Source organism: Tupaia chinensis, unplaced genomic scaffold (assembly GCF_000334495.1).
Source record: "Tupaia chinensis unplaced genomic scaffold, TupChi_1.0 Scaffold000503_1, whole genome shotgun sequence".
Lineage (NCBI taxonomy): Eukaryota > Metazoa > Chordata > Mammalia > Scandentia > Tupaiidae > Tupaia > Tupaia belangeri.
Window position 1 is genome coordinate 1,388,625 of NW_006160015.1, and position 18,814 is coordinate 1,407,438.

Here is an 18,814-nt window from a genome sequence, read left to right on the forward strand (position 1 = left end):
GACTTGTGGGGGGGGGGTGGGAGGGGCTCAGGGAAAAGCACTTAATGGACACAAAAATATACCTTTGTTTATTAAAAATGATGTATGTAGTATCGTCCTTGATTTGATTATGACACACCCCATGTGTGCTTTGACATCTCTATTGTATGTCATTCAATGTAAATAAGAAATTAAAAACAAAATTGAAAAAAGCAATTAGATATCTAGAATCTGGTGTGTATCTGTTTCTGGAATTTGTTTTCTGTTGTCCTGTTGTCCAGGTTGTATGGGCCAGGGAGCCCGTTAACTGCCCACACCGAGGTAGTTGCTCTTACAGGTGTTTCTGTGCAAAACCTCTTAGTTTGCAAAGGAGGACAGCAAGCCACAGAGAAGTTAAGGACTCATACTGGATAGCATGGGGGAGACTAACTTAATCCTTGTCCTTCAGGAATTTGTCTCTACACAGAATTTATCAAGACAAACATATGGGGAGACTTCAATGTAATGAAATCTTCAGGAGTTTTCTGTATAGGATGACCGATGCTAGATGGAAATAGAGACAATTCCTGACTTAGAATAGTTCGACTCACAATATTTCAACTTTACGGTGATACAGGCTGCCATTTGGTTTAGGTTTTTTAAAAAACTGAGGACAACTTTGGCTTTAAATAATAAAGATTGCACTCTGTTTTCCCACTTACAGTACAGTAATCAATAAATTATATCTCAATACTTGATTACAAAATCAGCATTTTAGATAATACTGGCCTAGTCTAGGCAAATGTACATGTTCTGAACACATATAAGATGTACGATGCTAAACCATAGTGTTCATCCTGTAGGTTTAGTGTATTAAGTTCATTTTCAACCTAACATTCTCAAATTAGGATGGGATGTGACCTCATCGTACACTGAAGTGCATCGGTATAAGTGGGTAGCTATAGGCATTCAGCTGAGATGAGAAAGCTCCCTCTGGGCTGAAAGGGGCTGGGTGGGTAGTAGCCTGTGACCCTGCAGGCTTAGAAATGTCTGTGGAGGCTGAGAATAGAATTCAGCTCCTTTTCGTAAAAGGAATATTAATAGTAGTGGCAGAAGTTTAGAGAGAGGAACAAACATACATGTGAGAGAACAGCAAGAGAGGAAGCCTTCCTCATTCATGCCAAGGAAATAGAGAGAAAGGTATTTGGAAAGGCTCCCTAAAGTTCTGCTATTGTAACACTCAGCTCCAGCTTGGGTGGCTTAAACTACACACATTCATTTATTACAGTTCTGGAGGCTGGAAGTCCAAGATCAAGGTGTTAGCATTTTGATCCTTTACTTTCATCTACCAGCAAGTTGATCCTTTTGTTTCTATGGCCTCTCTTGCTGACTCGCTAACTGCTTTCTCATTGTGTCCTCTTGTCATCTTTCCTCCCTTTGTGTTCGTGCCCAGATAACCTCATTTTTTTTTTAAAGAGAGATTTTTTGCTACAAGATGCATGTGGTTGTTGGAGAGACAGAGAGACACAGAGAGAAAGTGAGAAATCACGCCTCAGGGCGGTGGCCATGCCGCTATCCTCTCCCCATTCTCCTCTTAGGATCTCAGGCATGCATGCACACATGCCTAGTGTGTTTTAAGACAGTGGGTTTGGGACTTGAACCATGTTCAACTTCATGGGAGTCCAGCAACATAAGCATTATTTCATCTGCTGCTCCCTAGGTAGCCTCTTCTTATGAGACTGGGGTAGGGCCCATCCTCTCGGCCTCATTTCTATTGAATTACCTCTTTTAGGGTCCTACCTCCAAATTCTAATATACTGGGGCTTAGGGCCTCGACATCTTCATTTTGAGAGAACAGAGTTCAGCCCGTAATAGTTGGAGCCGAAGCAGCAGTGTGAGAGAAACATGTCTCTGTGACCTGGACCCTGGGACACGAGATCACCCACTAAGCCTGTGTGGGGACTATAGGCTGGTCACTGACCATTGCTCTCCCTGTGTGCGCTTATAAGATATGTTGATTTGGGGCAATAAAAGTGTTCTGGAGGTGACTGGTGGTGATGGTTGTACATCGGTGCGAGTGTACTTAATACCACTGCACTAGACACCTAAAACTGGGCAAAATGGTAAATTTTATGTTATACATATTTTACCACAATTTAAAAAGTGTGCAGGATGGGGCCAGCAGTGGGCATGGTGGTGGTCTTCCACAGGGGTGACCACAGTTTGAGTCCCAGACCCAGCAGCTTAAAAATCATGCTGGGCATGTGCACACGTGTGCCCAAAATCCCAGGAGGAGAATGGAGGAGAAGGGATTGCAGCATAGCCATCTTTCCTGGGGATTGATCTGGAACTTTCCCTCTGCCTGTCTCTCTCTGGTGAGTGCACACACCCTATGGCAAAACCAGGGAGGAAAAAAAAAGTGTGCATTTTCCCATTTGCTTTTGAATGTGACTTGAGAATCTCCCTTAGGCTAAGAAGGGCCTTTTGTGGCCTCAGGGGCCCAATGAATTCACCATCACGTGGAAGGATTCCTGGTGGGACCCTGCAGGAGGGTCACTAGGGAAGACAGAAGGCTTTCTAACCCATAAGTGACAGTGTGCATTTCACAAAAGTGTCTTCAAGTTTTTCTTTCACACTGGAGGTATTTATAAAGTCCTCTTGCACCTTTAAGGTTTAATGACTTTGGATATACACTTGATAGAAGCAAGCTTGTTAAAATTGTTGTTTGCTAATCAGAACCACATTCTTTGGGGAAACTTAGGGCAGGGAGCACGAATGCAATTTAGGAAATCACTCAGCAGCAACTGGAGAATGTTCTCAACGAGTTAGAAAATTGGATTGAACAATATGCTACGAAAGATGGCGGTTGTGTTGAAGCTTAGAAATGTGAAGTGTTTTGTATTAAAAGTGAATGAATTACACTTCGGTTTGCCATTAACACTTTTACTTCAATCATGAATATATATCCAAGGTTATTAAGGTCTGCGAGTTTTACAACAGTATGTTGTTACCATTTAGTGGATTCTCACAGACAGAGATTAACCGATGCCAGTCTGATCTGCTGAAAACCCTGAATTTTGCTGTAATTTAGGAGCCCCAATTCTCCAGCCCCTGCTTCCTGCCTAATCAGTTCCTTGGGTCTGTCCTAATCAGATTTCCCACACGGTTGCGTACCTGGGTGTCTTAGGGTATTCAGGTTGCTGTGATAAAATACTATGAACTGGGTCACTTAAAAAGAGCAGCAATTTATCTCTTACAGTCCTGGAATCTGAGAGATCCAGGATGAATTTGCTGGTAGATTCAGTGTCTGTTGAGGGCTCGCTGTCTTGATCCTAGACTGCCATCGTGTTGCTCCATCCTCCCTTGGTGGAGGGCAAGACCCTTTTACAGGGTCACTCACCCATTCATGAGGATGGTCCCCTTTCCAATGGAAAGGCCCCCGCTACTTTGGTGATTAGGCTTCAATATACAGATTTGGGGGGGGGGGATGCAAACGTATAGACCCAACACTGTTCACCTTTCCTGTTCAATCCTTCAGGCCCCCCTGGACTTTAGGATATAGTTTGAGGTCATCGAATGGCAAGCAGGGTTGTCTGCGATCCCCAGTTATCATTCCAGCTCTTCTCACTCAAACTCGTTAGATCCTTCCAGCACACTGACTTGGGTGGGGTGCTCTTCATGTGCTGTGTCTGTCTGTAGGGTGTTGTTCTTTCTTTCTGAGAGCCATGAAGGAAAATAAAGGATGTAGATCCCTCCTGCCTGCCATCTCCTCCTGCTCCTCCAGGGGACGTAATGTCTGTCCTTAACTCCTACCTCCCCCACAGACTGTGAGTGTACGAAGGTGCCTTTGCTAGTATAGTTCTGCCTCAGAGCCACTCTACCTGCTGGGTCTTCTGGGAGTGGTTCCCTCACATGTCATGTTCTCACAGAGAGGCCTTTCCTGACACTCTAAGCTAGCAGTTGCCTTTTCTTCATAGCTCATGGCTCAGCCAGGTGGTCCCTTTTCTTCGTGTGGCTTGTTTGTCTCCTCTTTATGGAACAGGGTGTTGTTCATTGCTTAGTGGATGGATTCTCCATGCTTAGTGCAGTGCCTGGCACTTGGTAGGTATTCAGCAAACGAGTGTCAACTGAATGAATGATGGTAGTGACTTTTTCTTCTTTGTGTCACTTCTGCCACGGTACGTCAGCTCTTCACAGAGTCCTTATGTAGGTTCCTAATGAAGTGACTCGTTGCTCAATCGGTCTTCTTTTCTATTTATGAGAAGATTGGAAATTTTTACTCATTTCCCTTTAGATATTTATATAAGGAGATTGATAGCAGGTGATTTTGAATTATGGAAGAAGAATCCCATTAAAAGATTTAGTACTAAGCCTAAATAGGGCTTTAGTAGGTCAGAAAACTTAGGTATGAAATAAGCCTAACTAAGACATGTCAGATGGGAAGCGTTAATCTTTTTGGACTTAAAGCATGAATGATGGTACATAATCTACAGTCTTGGTTCCCGTCATAGGCCTGGTCGCAAGAGTGTCCCTGGGACTTTTAGCTCAGAATTTCTGAAAGCAAATGGCTGGTGTCGGTGGAGGGGAAGAGTAGGGGGTAAAGGTAACATGAATGGCATGTCAGTTCCCTGCCAGAGATTCATGGTCTTGTCTTGTGTTCAGCACACTCCTGTGAGTGGACACAAACTTTATTTTTGAGTTGAAAAGTAATTGAGGTTCGGGAACCAGCAGTTAGCGTAATGGCTATGTCGCTGGACTCCCACGTAGTCGACCGCGGTTCGTGTCCCGGACCCGGTGGCTTAAAACTCACACCGGGCGCGTGTGCGTGCGTGCCCAAGATCCCGAGAGGAGAATGGAGGAGAAGGGATTGCGGCGTGACCATCCCCCCTGGGGGGTGATTTCTCGCTTTCTGTCTCTATGTCTCTCTCTGTCTGTCTGGCGAGCGCACGCGCCCTACAGTGAAAATCTCTCCAAAAAAAAAAAAAAAAAAAGGAATTGAGGTTACGCGACAGAGGTTCGCAGAGGCCTAATATTTGTTTTTTGCGTGGGCTTAGGACTCAGAGTACATGCCAGGAGCCCTGCCATGGTCCTGAGCCCTGTACAAAGCAGTGCCCCTCCCTGAGGTGGTAGAATATGTGAGGTGGAGACTGGACTAAACTCCTTGATGTCTGTATTACAATGTAGGAGCACTTTGAGGGGTTACCATATAAACAGCACAAGTTTGAATATTGAAGAGATCTCAACTTTGAGCCATTGAATAGCTTTCTACTCAGACTTAGACTGTTTTGATTCTGTTCTTTCATTTTTGTCCTTGGAAGTTTTTGGTCCTAATGCAAGAAGATTTGCACGCCAGCAGGTGGCGTGGAGGTTAAGGCAACTGGATCCCACGTGACTGTGTGGTTTGAGTCCCAGACCCAGCAGCTTGAAAAACATGCCGAGTGTGTACCCGAATCTCAAGAGGAGAATGGATGGCAGTGTGGCCAACCCATCTGTTGGCATACATCTTTCTCAGCCCCCCACCCCTACCTTTAGTCTCTGGCAAGTACACACACCCTGTAGCAATTTTTCTTTTTGACAGTTATGTTTGTATGTATGAGAGATTTTTGCTATAGAGCATGTGTGCTTGCTGGAGAGTCAGAGGGAGACAGAGAGATAGAAATCAAGAAATCACCTTCCCAGGAGGATGTCCATGCCACAGTCCTTTCTCCTCGATTCTCCTCTTGGGATTTTGTGTACACATGCACGTGTCCCCAGTGTGAATTTTAAGCCTACAGGTCTGGGACTCGAACCATGGTCAGCCATGTAGCAGTCCAGCAATGTAACTGTTACACCATCTGTTGGTCCCTTGTTTTTATTTTCAGGGCAACAGTTCTGGGACTTGAACCATGGTTGACTATGTGGGAATCCAGTACGTTTACCACCATGTAAATTGCTGGCCCCTGTAGCAAATTTTTTTATAAAAGGAAAGGATGGAGAGAGAGAGGGAGGGAGGGAGGGAGAGTGGGAGATTGGCTTCCAGGTGGAACTTAGAGGATGGTGGAGACTAAAGGATTCAATTGTAGCAGCTGCTCTATTATTATTTGAGAAGAGTCTAGAAAATATATTCTGGCAGAGTTCACCAAGAAGCTAAGATTTTCTTTTTTCACTTTTGAGTTATCATTATAAATAATCACCTGGGAAACTGTCTTAGAAAAATATTCATGTTTTTATATAACATTGATCTCTCCCCCCACCCCAGTCCTACCCGGCAATAAGAGAATATTTTAATTGTCAAGGTTTGGAATCTTGGCACTGTTCTGTTGTCTTTTCACTGTGAAATATGTAATTGTTATGCTTTGTTTTTGGTGAAAAAAACTATTGGCAGTCACTGGACTGCTTTTTAGAATTTCTTAGCAAAGCAGGGCTCAAGTTTGCTAGAGAATTTGAGGACCTAGGTGCTTCATTGATTTATATTTGTATTTAAGCTACGTATCTTTGAATGCCACTGCGTGTGTTTGTCTCATTATGACGTAAGAAGATGTTTTTCAGTGTGGCGCTACCCCAGTCATGTGTTTGGTCTTAGTGTACCTCTTACCCTTACAGGTGTATTTGCCAAACCTTGCACGACAAGATCACAATCTTAGTGACTCATCAGTTGCAGTATCTGAAAGCTGCAAGTCAAATTCTGATACTAAAAGACGTAAGTAATTTCTAGAAGTCTACTGAACTTGTGCTCAGATACGTTGAAGAGGGATCTTCCGGAAGGACAGTCCCTTTGGGCTTCATGGGAAACTCCCTTCTTCAGGAATTTCATGTCCCTCTCTCTGAGCTGGAATTCATGCCTTTAGGGACAAATTCAAAGGATTTGTAGAAATGCCACTATTGGGCCAGCAGGTAGTGTGGAGGTTGAGGTGTATGGATTGTCCATAGCTGATTTTATAGTTTGAGTCCTGGATTCAGAGGCTTGAAAAAAAAATGCCAGGCACATGTGGGTAGATGCTTAAAATCCTCAAAAGGAGAGGGGATTGAAGCGTGGCCTTGTCCCCAGAGTGCTTTCTCACTTGCTCTTTCTTTCTGTCTGTGTCTTGAGTGAGCACATATCCCCTATAGCAAAAAAAAAAAATAAAAATAAAAATAAATCACTAGTGTATTCTAAGCCTTGTTATGCTAAAGTTTGTAAATTTCCTTCCTCAAAGTCACGAAATTATAACTATTGCATAGACCAGGTGGGTTTTGTTTAATGGATGAAGAAATAGTGGAAACATCTGCACACTGTTTTACGTAACCGTTCACGTGGAAGGTTTAATTTTCAGTTAAGAACTTCTCGAGTTTGCAGGGCAGCTTAGAGTAAAGCCTGTGAGGACTCAGCGCAGGGGGTCTCTGTCCGAGGCTAGTTCCTGCATGTGTTGTCTCTGCAGGACCAGTGGCACATGACCAGCTGCGGCTTGGTAGGGATTCATACCTGTGCAGATGCACTTCTGTCCACTTCCCCATCTATCTACGATTTCTATCTTGGAAAGTCCTCTGCAATTTCCTGTGTTCTTTTAATTTTATCTCATTATACAAGGCTTATCTCTGTGTTCATTGTTTTGTGCTGTAGTATTAGAATACTTAACACTGGATTTATTATATTTATTTATAAAGAACAGAGATTTGGTTTTTACAGTTCCAGAGACTGGGAAGTCCAAGATTGAGGGGCCATTGGCATTTGAGACTGACCTTAGTGCTCCATCATCCCATGGTGGAAGGCAGGGAGAACAGCAAGAGGCAAGGGATTGAACTCATAGCCTTAAGGCCTTTTTAATTGGCCTGAATCCATTGATGAGGGTGGAGCCCACATGACCTCAACACTCCCCTTTAGACCCCACCTCCCAACACAACTGCATTGGAGTTTCCAGTGTATGAACTCTGAGGGACACATTCAAGCCATAGCAACCATGTTGTCCAGAAAGACTACTGGGCTAGCCAGTAGTATGGTGGTTAATGCAGCTAGTTCCCACATTGCTGACTGTGTGGTTCAAGCCCTGTACCCGGTATGCTTAAAAAGCACACTGGGCATGGGTATGTGGTTGAAATTCCAAGAGGAGAATGGAGGAGTAGGGATTATGGCATAGCTGTCTTCTTGCTGCCCCTCTCCCCCAGGTAAGCACACACACACTATAGCAAAACGTAAACAAAAACAAAAACAAAAACAAACAAACAAAAAAAACAAAACAAAAAAACCCTAAAATATGGGGCTGTTGATGGGGTGGTGGTTACATTGCTGGACTCCACATAGCCAACTGTGGTTCAAGTCCTAGACATGATAGCTTGAAACTCACGCTGGGGGTGTGTGTGTGCATATCCTCAAGATCCTGGGAGGAGAATGAAAGAGATGGGACTGTGGCATGGCCATCTCCCCTGTGTGGTGATTTCTTACTCTTCTTCTCACTGTCTCTGACTCTCTGGCAAGTGCTTGTGCCCTAAGGCACAGACATCTAAAAAAAAAATACTGTGCTAATTCCCACCAACATTTATGTGTTTTGCTTCCTCAATGCCCACGGTGACTATGGCACTGGCTGTCATTTTTAACAAATGATTATGCCTCTTTCACATCCTCCATCACCTAACACAGGGTTTGGAAGAGAACAGAATGTTCAGTTACATGTCGAGTCTAATTGTGCTAGATTTGACAACCAGAATTCCAGTCCTGATGATGATTTTCTTAAAAAAAGAAATCATCATTCAAGGCCACTTGACGCTTCTTGATTAGTATCCGGTTAAATGAGTATTATCACATACAAATGTATTTCTCTTGAATTCTTCTTTTTATTTTAGGGTGAGATGGTGCAGAAGGGCACTTACACTGAATTTCTGAAATCTGGGGTAGATTTTGGTTCCCTTTTAAAGAAGGAAAATGAGGAATCTGAACAACCTACGGTTCCAGGAACCCCCACGCTGAGGAATCGTACATTCTCGGAGTCTTCAGTTTGGTCTCAACAGTCTTCTAGACCCTCCTTGAAAGATGGTGCCCCGGATGGTCAGGAAGTGAGTTCCTGACATGTTGTGACATGTACTGTTGTCTGTTAGCGGCCTCAAGGATCATCCGTCTTCCTGTGGTATCTTCATTTGTCTCAAAGTAGATTCTGTGTGTCTAAACCTCATTCAGTGGAACTGGTCGAATGAAAATACGATGGTGGGAGCATGCTTGGTGCCGTTACTCATTGGGTGCAGGCTCAGAAGTATGGAGGTCAGTAATGGGTCTCCATTACAGAAGTACAGAGGTGTATGTAGGGTTATTTTGGACCTCTAATTTATTTAGAGAAATTATACTTGCTCAGGTGGGTCCCAGTATGTCCTTTTGCATTAGAAAGCTTAATCTGAAGACCCTTTAGACTCAGCGCTGTTGTCAGCCATTTTTCCCATAGGTTGGAGTGTTCTGACAATACACGTATCTGATGGTATGATTTTGATCTCTTGTCAGGTGACGTGTGTTAGGCCAGCAGTAGCATGTACAAAGGCCAAATGATCCCTGGCACAGACTAGGCACTTACGACTTAGTTCTGACTTCCTTTCTTACCTTTAAAAACTGGATACCATGTCTTACTTATCTCTGACTCCCCAGTTGCCAGCACGGACCCAAGTACATCTTTACCTCATGTGAATCTTTTGGGTTGTGGGAAGAGTCATGCATTGTTTTTTATGTTTTTATGTGCAAAAATGCATCATGACTTTTCTGACAACCCAATATAATTAATTCTAGGTCCTTTAGGCAGAAATGTACTAGTGTTCTTTTAAAAATATGTAGAGGTATTCCTTGTTATCTGACCTTCACTATCCAAACCCGGAAGCCTGAGTGAGTATACTTACATTAGTCTCTCATAGTCCACCCTGTCAGAAATCAATTTCTGAATCTTAGGATGTTTTGAATTTTGTGCTCTTCCTTGCTTCCAGATTCTCATTAGTCAAACTCACTGTTTGAAACTCAGTTACTTAACTACCATCTGACTACCATTTTGACCCTCTATTCTGCTCTATGTTATATTACTGAGTAATATAAATAATCTAGCATGCACGTTAGTGTCATGTTGTTTTGTATATTATTTTGGAACAAGCTTCTGCCTCTGTACTTGAATTGGGGTATGGAAGGCATGTGTGGAAATAGGATGGTATACTTCAAGCAAAGCCACACCAGTGTACAAATGATACTTCCTCCTTTCTAGTGGACTCCTAGAGGTGTGTGGCTGGGTGCATGTATAGGTGGTTAGATATTTCCACACCCTTCTCCATTGGAGATATGCTATTTTGCACCTTACCAGCAGCACGTGAGATGTGTCTGTTTTCCCATGGCTTTGCCGACGGAGTGTAATACCACCTTCTGAAACATTTCGGTGTACTGTCCGGTCTCTCACTGCCCTCTCTATCTTCACAGACTGAGAATGTACAGGTGACACAATCAGAGGAGAGCCGTTCTGAAGGAAAAGTTGGTTTTAAGGCCTACAGGAATTACTTTACAGCTGGTGCTCATTGGTTCGTCATCATTTTCCTAATTCTGCTAAACACTGCAGCTCAGGTAAATTTTTGTTCTGTACCCTCGGGTTGACACTTAGTGGCCTTATTGATGTTCTAATGACTGCATTTTGCACTGTATTGAAATACCCTATGTACTGGGAACACGATGAATGATTCTTAGTGGTGTTGGTATACATTACTCCCACCCAGAAAACAAAAAAGGGAGTATCTTTTAATGGTTTTAAAATGCATTTCTTTGACCTCCTGTTTTCCGGGAGGTTGAGCGTGGCACAGATGGAGCTCTAAGATCCACCTTAGTCTTTGACTAGTTTTAGTAATTGAGAATTCTCAGTTGGTAAGTCTTGGCACTGTTTAATTTTTCCTCCCTTTTTATAGGTTGCCTATGTTCTTCAGGATTGGTGGCTTTCGTACTGGTGAGTTATTTCTTGTCTGATGTGAACTGCCATACAACCACTGTGATGAGAGTCTCGCTTTCCCACAGATAGTGGGAGAGATGGCATTCTTGGCCCCTCTCCTCTAACCCTCCCTTTGTTTATCGGGAGAAAAATGGAACTTCTTGCTGATGGAGTGTGACCACAATGGTCTCTCACCCCATGTGTGAGCCTCAGCAGTTGTTCATAGACACTCTTGAGAACTGAAAGTCAAGATTCAAATGGAATTTTTATGTAGGAGCTGGGAATCATTTTCTAGCATAAAACATTTCTCCCAAATGGAAGTTCATTTTGTATTTATCCAAATTCTATCTATAGCTTACTGGTTTTTCCCCCTCTCTCCCCTCTTCCATAGGGCAAATGAACAAAGTGCTCTGAATGTCACTGTAAATGGGAAAGGAAATGCAACCGAGAAGCTAGATCTTAGCTGGTATTTAGGAATTTATTCAGGTAAAGTTTAATCATCCGGCCTATTATATGAAAGACTGCGGTGCTTACAATGAGTCTGTATGAGTAACTAGGGCTTCCAGAAGTAATTCAGTAATGTCTTAACAGATTAGGAGTCTGAGTCGCATTTACTCTGTGAATTAATTAGAATAATTATTTTAAAAATCTACTAGAAGAAAGAGGTTGAATGAAGACTCTTAATTTGCTCTGTACTGGATTTTGAAAGTTAAACCAGGATTGAGCATTCAGAAAATCAGCCACTGGAAATACGGGGCTATTGTCTATTCTAATAGGTTGCTTTAGCTAAATCTTATATCATTATATGGATGGGCAAGGGGATTAGAAACGGATCCCCACCCTGTGGTTTGGATTGTTCCAATTCTGTCTGAATAAACCCTGGCTTTTATTGAACTTGGATGAAATCCTCTGGCAGCCAGGCCCCCCAAATAAAAGCATTAGTCCCTCACAGGTATGCAAAGCTCCCTTCACCATACTGTTCATCTCTCGGGCTTCGCTAATTACTTAAGAGGGATGCTAAGCAGGGAAAAATCCAGTGTCTGGGAATTAGGGCTCCTCCTTTCTTACCTTGAGATCACAATGTTATCGCGTCCCCAACTGTGTGATTAATTTAACATTTGGCCTGCCAGACTAATATTAACACTGCGTCTGTGTTCACAAGAGGGCTTAGAATGCATGTTGCATTGCATACTTTTTAAAGGAAATCCGCATCTGAAATTTTAAATGTTTCTACAGGAAACACTCAGACAAGCTTTCTTTGGAGATAGAGTGAGTTATCTTTGTAAGAACATGCTCATTGAAATTTGGCATTTCCTTCATTGATCACTTGCTAAATAATCTAAATCCATTAGCTGTTTACCTTCCAAATTAGTAGACTACGTGAGACCTCAACGAGGATGGAAAGCAGTTTTATTATTTATTCAAGTAGGATGCGGGCAAAGAAAAATGCCTATTAATAGTGTTTAGGAATCTGAGCAGCTTTCAGAGCTTAGATAGTGGTGATGTGTTGGTGTGAAGGGGAAATTTTTATTATAGAGCTTATCCCCACTCTGTCACTATTGTGAATTCGGAGATGTTAGGAAAACTCTTGCCTAGTGGGTACTCATTCATGTTTTAATAAATATATCATTTAATTTATGTTTATTTAAAAATGCTATTATGTTTACAAGAAACACTTAGTGGGAGATGTATTTGCTAATTTAGACGAGTTCTCTGATGTTAAAAGTACATATTTTCTTGCAAATCATCCATTTGAGAGTTTTTTTCATGTGCAACTTAATATGGTGTTTTCAAATTCTTTAAAGCTACTTCGGCATTTTCGACAAGGAAAAGGTAAATCATTTCTCCTGTGTTCCCTGTTAATATCACGTGTCGGTATCGAAACATACCGCAATGTTAGCTAATGGATCATGTCGTAAATAATAATGTGTGGAATATGGAGAAGGGAAGATGAGCTTTTTATGATAGTCTTTCTTCTGACTTTTAAATAGACCTTAGAATTGAATTAAGAAAGCTGAGAGTAAAATTGTAGTTTTCCCCTTATTATTTTTCCCGTGGTTTCCAATTAATGGGAGAAATATAAATCATTTTCATTCTTCTTTGCCAGTGTAGCTTGTAAATGCTTTATATTTTTGTTGAATCCAGATGCTTTCTGGAATAAAATAAGAAACGTTTTAGGAACTGCCCGATTTGCTTTAGCATTGCTGAAGAAACTGCAGAGATCCCGTTTTCTCTGAGTGATGTTTCTTTATTTCAGGTTTAACCGTAGCTACGGTCCTTTTCGGCATAGCCAGATCCCTGTTGGTGTTCTACGTCCTTGTTAATTCTTCGCAAACTTTGCACAACAAAATGTTTGAGTCAATTCTGAAAGCTCCGGTATTGTTCTTTGATAGAAACCCGATAGGTAAGTCAGACACCAAATTTCTCGGTTAATATGTCTTGTTAACATATCGTGGCGCTGATTACGTTTCAGACTTTGAAACTGGAGGTGATGCTTGGAAGAAAATCGCTCTGCATGCTGATTCATTTTCTACAGAAAGCTTCACTGATAGTTTTCTCTTGCCAGACAAAATCTTGAGTACAGCGGACATTCAGTCTTTTATTCTCATTTATGTGTTTGTGGAGAACTAAATGATGCTCACTTTGCATTAAGGATCATGTGGCATGTGAAACACCCTACATTCCATGCAAACGTGTTTACATGTAGTTGCCTAGATGCTAAAACATTGGTTGTATTCACATGGCTTTAGGCTGTACTGCCTTTGGGAAAGGCTCTCCTGTCTTGAACACTCACATGACACAGGCTGTGTTGTGTTTTCTTCGTCGGGAGGTCTGTCCACTTCTAGAACCACAGAGCTCTTGAAGGTGCCCTGACTGTGAGATTTACCTGAAATGGTAATGAAGAATAGTTTAGAACCTAAGATCAGAAGTTGTCCCCTTCTGATTTGGTAGTTTGGTAGCCGATTTGTCGTTGCATAGTGAGGCTCTGTGGTACCCGTCATAGACGTGTTTCAGTAGTTAGTTTGTCATTGTGAGTGAACTTGACATTTTCAACTGGTCAATGCTTCTACCCGGAAGCCCTTTGACCTGTCGTGCCTTTGGGAAGGTGGTCTCCTTGACCTCAGTACCTATAATACATTTGTCATCGCCATGTATCCCCATCCTGGTCAGCTGGGTGGATTTGCTGTATGACCCAGAGTGGCTTCGTTTGTGCAGATAATAATTGACAGCCCTGGAGGGGCAGGGAAGTGGCCTTGGCCTGGCCATTGACTAGCTATGGGACCAAGGCTGAAAGACATCAATCCAACTGGACAGGGAAATCTCAAAGCAGGATGTTGTGGATCCGAGTGTGGACTCTTGAGTCAACTGCCTAGGTTCAATCCCAGTGCCAGTTAGTAATCCTAATAGGTGCTTATTATAGTTACACTAGTGCTTAGTGTTGCTATATGTACAGTACGGATACTATTCCTACCTCCTTTGTTGCTATATTGTTAGAATCGAGCTGGTTAATGTATTCCCAGTGCTTCAGATGGTTGAGGCCTGATGATATTAGTGACTCTGATGCCGTGGTATCTCTGCTGGCACTTTCCTCACCTGTGGGATGGAAATCACAGCTCCTGCCCTTCCTGCTTTACACGATTCTCTTGAGGATGAAATAAGACTGTCCAGAAAATCATCCTGTGTGGATTTATTCCCCGATATGGTTTTGTCCAGGCCCTGCACAGTGCAAGGGATTATAAACTGCAGAGGCCGTACCAGGGTACCGTGTGATGCTAACTGTGGTGCGGAAGTGAGTGGAGGACTTCCGTGTGCCTGTGGCCATCAGGTCACCCTGCTATGCCTGCTGATTAGAAAACTACAGCCATAACGTTTGGAGCATTAAGGGGGGCTGTGTCTCTGTTTTCCCTGACCTTGGGATACTCTTGGCTACTGCTAGCCAATCTATTCTGGTTCAAGACCTTTGGGCTTCTTTATCCTTACTTAAAGAATTTGGACGCAGTCTAATTATTGGAGGTTGCTAATCTTTCATTTTTATTAATTTATTTATTTACAGAGATTTTTGCTATAGGGCGCATGCACTCGCCAGAGACAGAAAGTTATAAATCACCCTCCAGGGGGATGGCCATGCCGCAATTCCTTCTCCTCCATTCTCCTCTCGGGATATTGGAGCACACTTGCACACCCACCTGGCACGAGCTTAAGCCACCAGGTCCAGGACTTCAACCAAAATTGACTACCTGGGAGTCCAGCAACATAGCCATTACGCCAATTGCTAGTCCCTGGGGGTTGCTAATCTTTTAGCGGCATGCTAGCGTTCATCCACGTCCTCTTCCTGTGTCTCTGAGTAGGAATATTCTTTCCACAAAATTGAACTCCAGATTAGTACTCCAAAAATAGGCCTAGTTTGCCCAGAATAATTACTATGGCATTTTTGTTTTCTTAGGTGTAGGATTTTAAAGACATTTATCAAAAATATATAATTATTTTTGAGAGCTGTTGCTGTAGGGCACAGTGCTTGCCAGAGAGACAGAGAGATTGAAAGTGAGAAATCAACCCCCCCCAGGGGGGATCGCCTCAGTCCCTTCTCCTCCATTCTCTTCCTGGGATTTTGGACACACACGTACACGCTCAACACTGGGTCTGGGATTCAAACCGCTGTCGACTACGTGGGAGTCCAGCGATGTAACCATTATGCCATCTGAAGGTCTCAAAATACAGAAATATTTAAATAGAAACTTTACATTTTTTTAAAAAAAATGTTTATTTTGGGAAAATTTTTGTTCTTTTTACAATGGGAAAACTACGAAGTATGCCGCATAGGTTATATCATTGATTTAATGGTTATATAATATTAACAAATAAAATTCCTGTCTAGGATAGTGTGGTAGGCATGCGCGATTGTTCACTTCTGTTAAGTGCTTAGCATATTGTCATGTCTTCCTGAATTACACAGAGTGCTCTCAGCAGAGAGAGTCTTTTTCTTCTCAAATCTTAGTTGTTCAGAGCAAGCTCTCAGGAGAGCCTCATGAGCTGCTAAGGGTTTCCAGTGAGCTCAGCATCCTGACACAACTCTCAGGTTTTAGAAAACCCAGAGAACAAAAAGGACTTGGCCAGTGTGTGGTTTCCAGCTAGAGGTGGGGTGGTGATTGGTACAGAAACTCCACGTCGAGCACACCGGATCTGGCCTCCCTGCAGGGCTAGTTCTGGGGCAGCCATGAGCCTGGCTTGGAGTTAAGGAGATCTGAGCAGAACTCCCTTCCTTCTGCATCTCCAGTTCCCACTTGTGCTGGCATATTTCCGGTGACCCTGACCTGGAATGTGGAAGCGCCATTCATTTGTGCGTGTTGCCAGCTCACACGTGCTGCCTCCCAGAGCCTCTGCCCCATCATTCCCAATGGGAGATGCCGGTACTGACTCTCAGAACCAACCTTCATTGCAGGGTCTCGAAACAATGGTTACCCAGCCAGAGGCACAAGGTCACTTCTTTGGATTTAAGGGCAAGAGCGAGGTAAACCTTTCAAGGTACACACTTCTTCCAGATGGTGGAAGTTGGTCTGACTGCATTTTGCACATTCCACAAAACTCATTTCTAAGAAGGTCACACATCTCCAGCTTATGGAACGTTAAATGACTCTCCATTTCAGACCCACATGTAGTTGTGTGAAGTTGGTCTTCACTTATTTGTTTATACTGGGTTGTCACAAAAGTCATGATGCATTTTTGCTTAGAAAAACATTAAAAAAAAGTCCTGCCTTTTTCAACCGAACCATGTGATACCTTATATTTCTTTTCTCATTTTTCATCACCTGATAAATGGTAAAATTGGAACCAATCTAAGTAGCCTCGGCATGGCAACAGCCGGTTTTCTTTTCTCCTCTTTTTACCTCTCACTCACTCCCATTTTTTATTCTTCCCTCCTTTGATGTATTTTGGGAGTGGTATTATGTCTGTTAAGGAACCTAGGATAGCCAGCCGTTCCCGCAGCTCCTCTCCATTTTGCCGGGGACCTGATTTGAATAATGCATTTGCAGATGTCTCCCGATGCCATTCCCCTTCATCTGCCTCTTCCTATCCCAATGTGTCTTCTCTCTCAGCCCCCTGTCAGTTCTGTCAAATCTTCATAAATAGGTAACACGGATCCCAGTTCAATAGCAAGTCATTCAGGAATTCAGAGCCGATTTCTGTTTTCATTGTCAAGCACGGTAACGGTGTCCTCGCCTGGGCAGAACGCAGCCTGCTTTGGACATCCGGCACCAGAGGGCAGCAACACCTGCAGTATTTCAGGGATGCAAGTACGCGCACCTCTTTGCAAAACCTGGTTTTTATTTTAAAGCGTTCTTGGAAATTCCGTTCTTATAGCTTGGGTCTTTGTATTTTGATACGTGTTGATGTGGATTTTTAAAAGCATTTTCATGGTTTGTTATGTTCGAAACATTAAACTCTGTGAAAGAAATATTCACAGTGCTGTCCTGGAGTACCTCACCATTTCAAATGAGGTTTTTGGATGCTCTGATTAACGCTGTCTGAAGTAGTAACTGCAAGAGGCAGACACTAACATCTTGACTGGATGTATTTTAATTCATAGAGGGTAGGTGACAGGCACTTAGACGGACTTTAAACAGTTTGTAGAAAAATGGATTTACAGTACAAGTTTGTTTTGGTGCAAAAAAAATATAATCGATGCATAGTTTTTTTTCCCATAATGTGCACATTCCATAACATTTCATATTCACTCTCGTTTGATCTATTTTTTTTTTCTTCCTCTCTAAATGCAAGTATAGAGAGAAAGACAAGCACACACTTTCTTCAGTTTTCTTGCAGGCCATCGGAGTTAGCAGACACGTTTTAGTCTTCATTTTCGAGGCAGGATGAGGGGTTCATTGTCCTTTTTCTCTCACGCCCGATGACATTGACATAACATTTGGCTGAGGGTGCTGACTCTCGTGCATTCCAGATAAATATTTGTTTATTTGCTTTCAGTTTGTTAGTTTGGCTTGAAGAAAGGAAGCTACTGGTGTCAGTGGATGTGTCTGTTCCTTCTCAGGGAAGTGTGAAGTCAGTACTGGGGTATGGCCAATACGTTCATTTGTACAACTCATTTTCCTTCACGTTTGTGTGAGCGTGTATGTGGGCGCATATGTGCTCATGTATGCATTCCATGGTGTTAAAAAAAAAAGTCATGATTTTGTCTTTATGATTTAAGTTAAACGAGAGCAAAAACACTAGGGAAAAGAACCTGAGTTGCTTCATTTCTGGTGGAAGGCCCTTGTAGTCCTTGAGGCTTAGAACATGAATTGTAGCACTCGCTCTTAAGACAGATATTCTCATATCCTCCCCCATCAAAAATCCAGTGTTGTCCTCGTGATTAAGATTCTCAGCTGGAGGGAGTGGGAAAGTGGGCTCTGAAGGTGGTTTCACCATCCGCCCTGCCCTGGATTAGGAAGTGCATCTCATACAGACGCGGACAGGGGGCGTGAAGGGGAGGTTGGTGATAGTTCAGGGATCTGGGACGCCACTTCTCCGAATTCATCACAAGTTGCTAAACACCTCACGGAGAAGTAGAAAGTAAAGTGATGGCGACATGGTGTGAGACTGCCGTGCGCTCCTCTTTACAAAGCCACTTGTCAGTGTGCCACTGCCTTGCCAGAAAAATAGTCAGCCATAAAGTAGAAACTGGATTGTAGGGATCCCTACCTGTCTCTCTGTTCAGTTCCAGTGACCACTGGAGTTAGTGCTAAGTGCATATTTTTAACAAGTATAATATTTCAGCACTGTCAAAATTACCTCGACAATAATAGGCCTGTTAAATTATAGCTCTATAAGTTAGGAGGTAAGATGGCTCTGCTTAGCACACATTAATCTATGCCTGTTCACACAAGTGATTCTGCTGAGCAGGTAGCATGTTTAAACAAGAAATACTGGTCTTAAGACCTCTGATTTATGGTAGGTGTTGTTTTGACACAGCATCA

At 42.8% G+C, this 18,814-nt stretch overlaps 1 protein-coding gene across 1 annotated transcript in view; it reads left to right on the top strand.

Annotated features, from left to right (window-relative positions):
- The window catches only part of ABCC4 (ATP binding cassette subfamily C member 4 (PEL blood group)), a 212,260-nt gene that overhangs the window by 50,692 nt on the left and 142,754 nt on the right, over nt 1-18,814 (top strand). The window contains exons 13-18 of the mRNA XM_014590934.2: nt 6,541-6,637; nt 8,755-8,964; nt 10,349-10,489; nt 10,825-10,862; nt 11,236-11,330; nt 13,102-13,248. Coding sequence (XP_014446420.1) covers nt 6,541-6,637; nt 8,755-8,964; nt 10,349-10,489; nt 10,825-10,862; nt 11,236-11,330; nt 13,102-13,248 — 728 coding nt within the window. The remainder of the gene's footprint in view (nt 1-6,540; nt 6,638-8,754; nt 8,965-10,348; nt 10,490-10,824; nt 10,863-11,235; nt 11,331-13,101; nt 13,249-18,814) is intronic.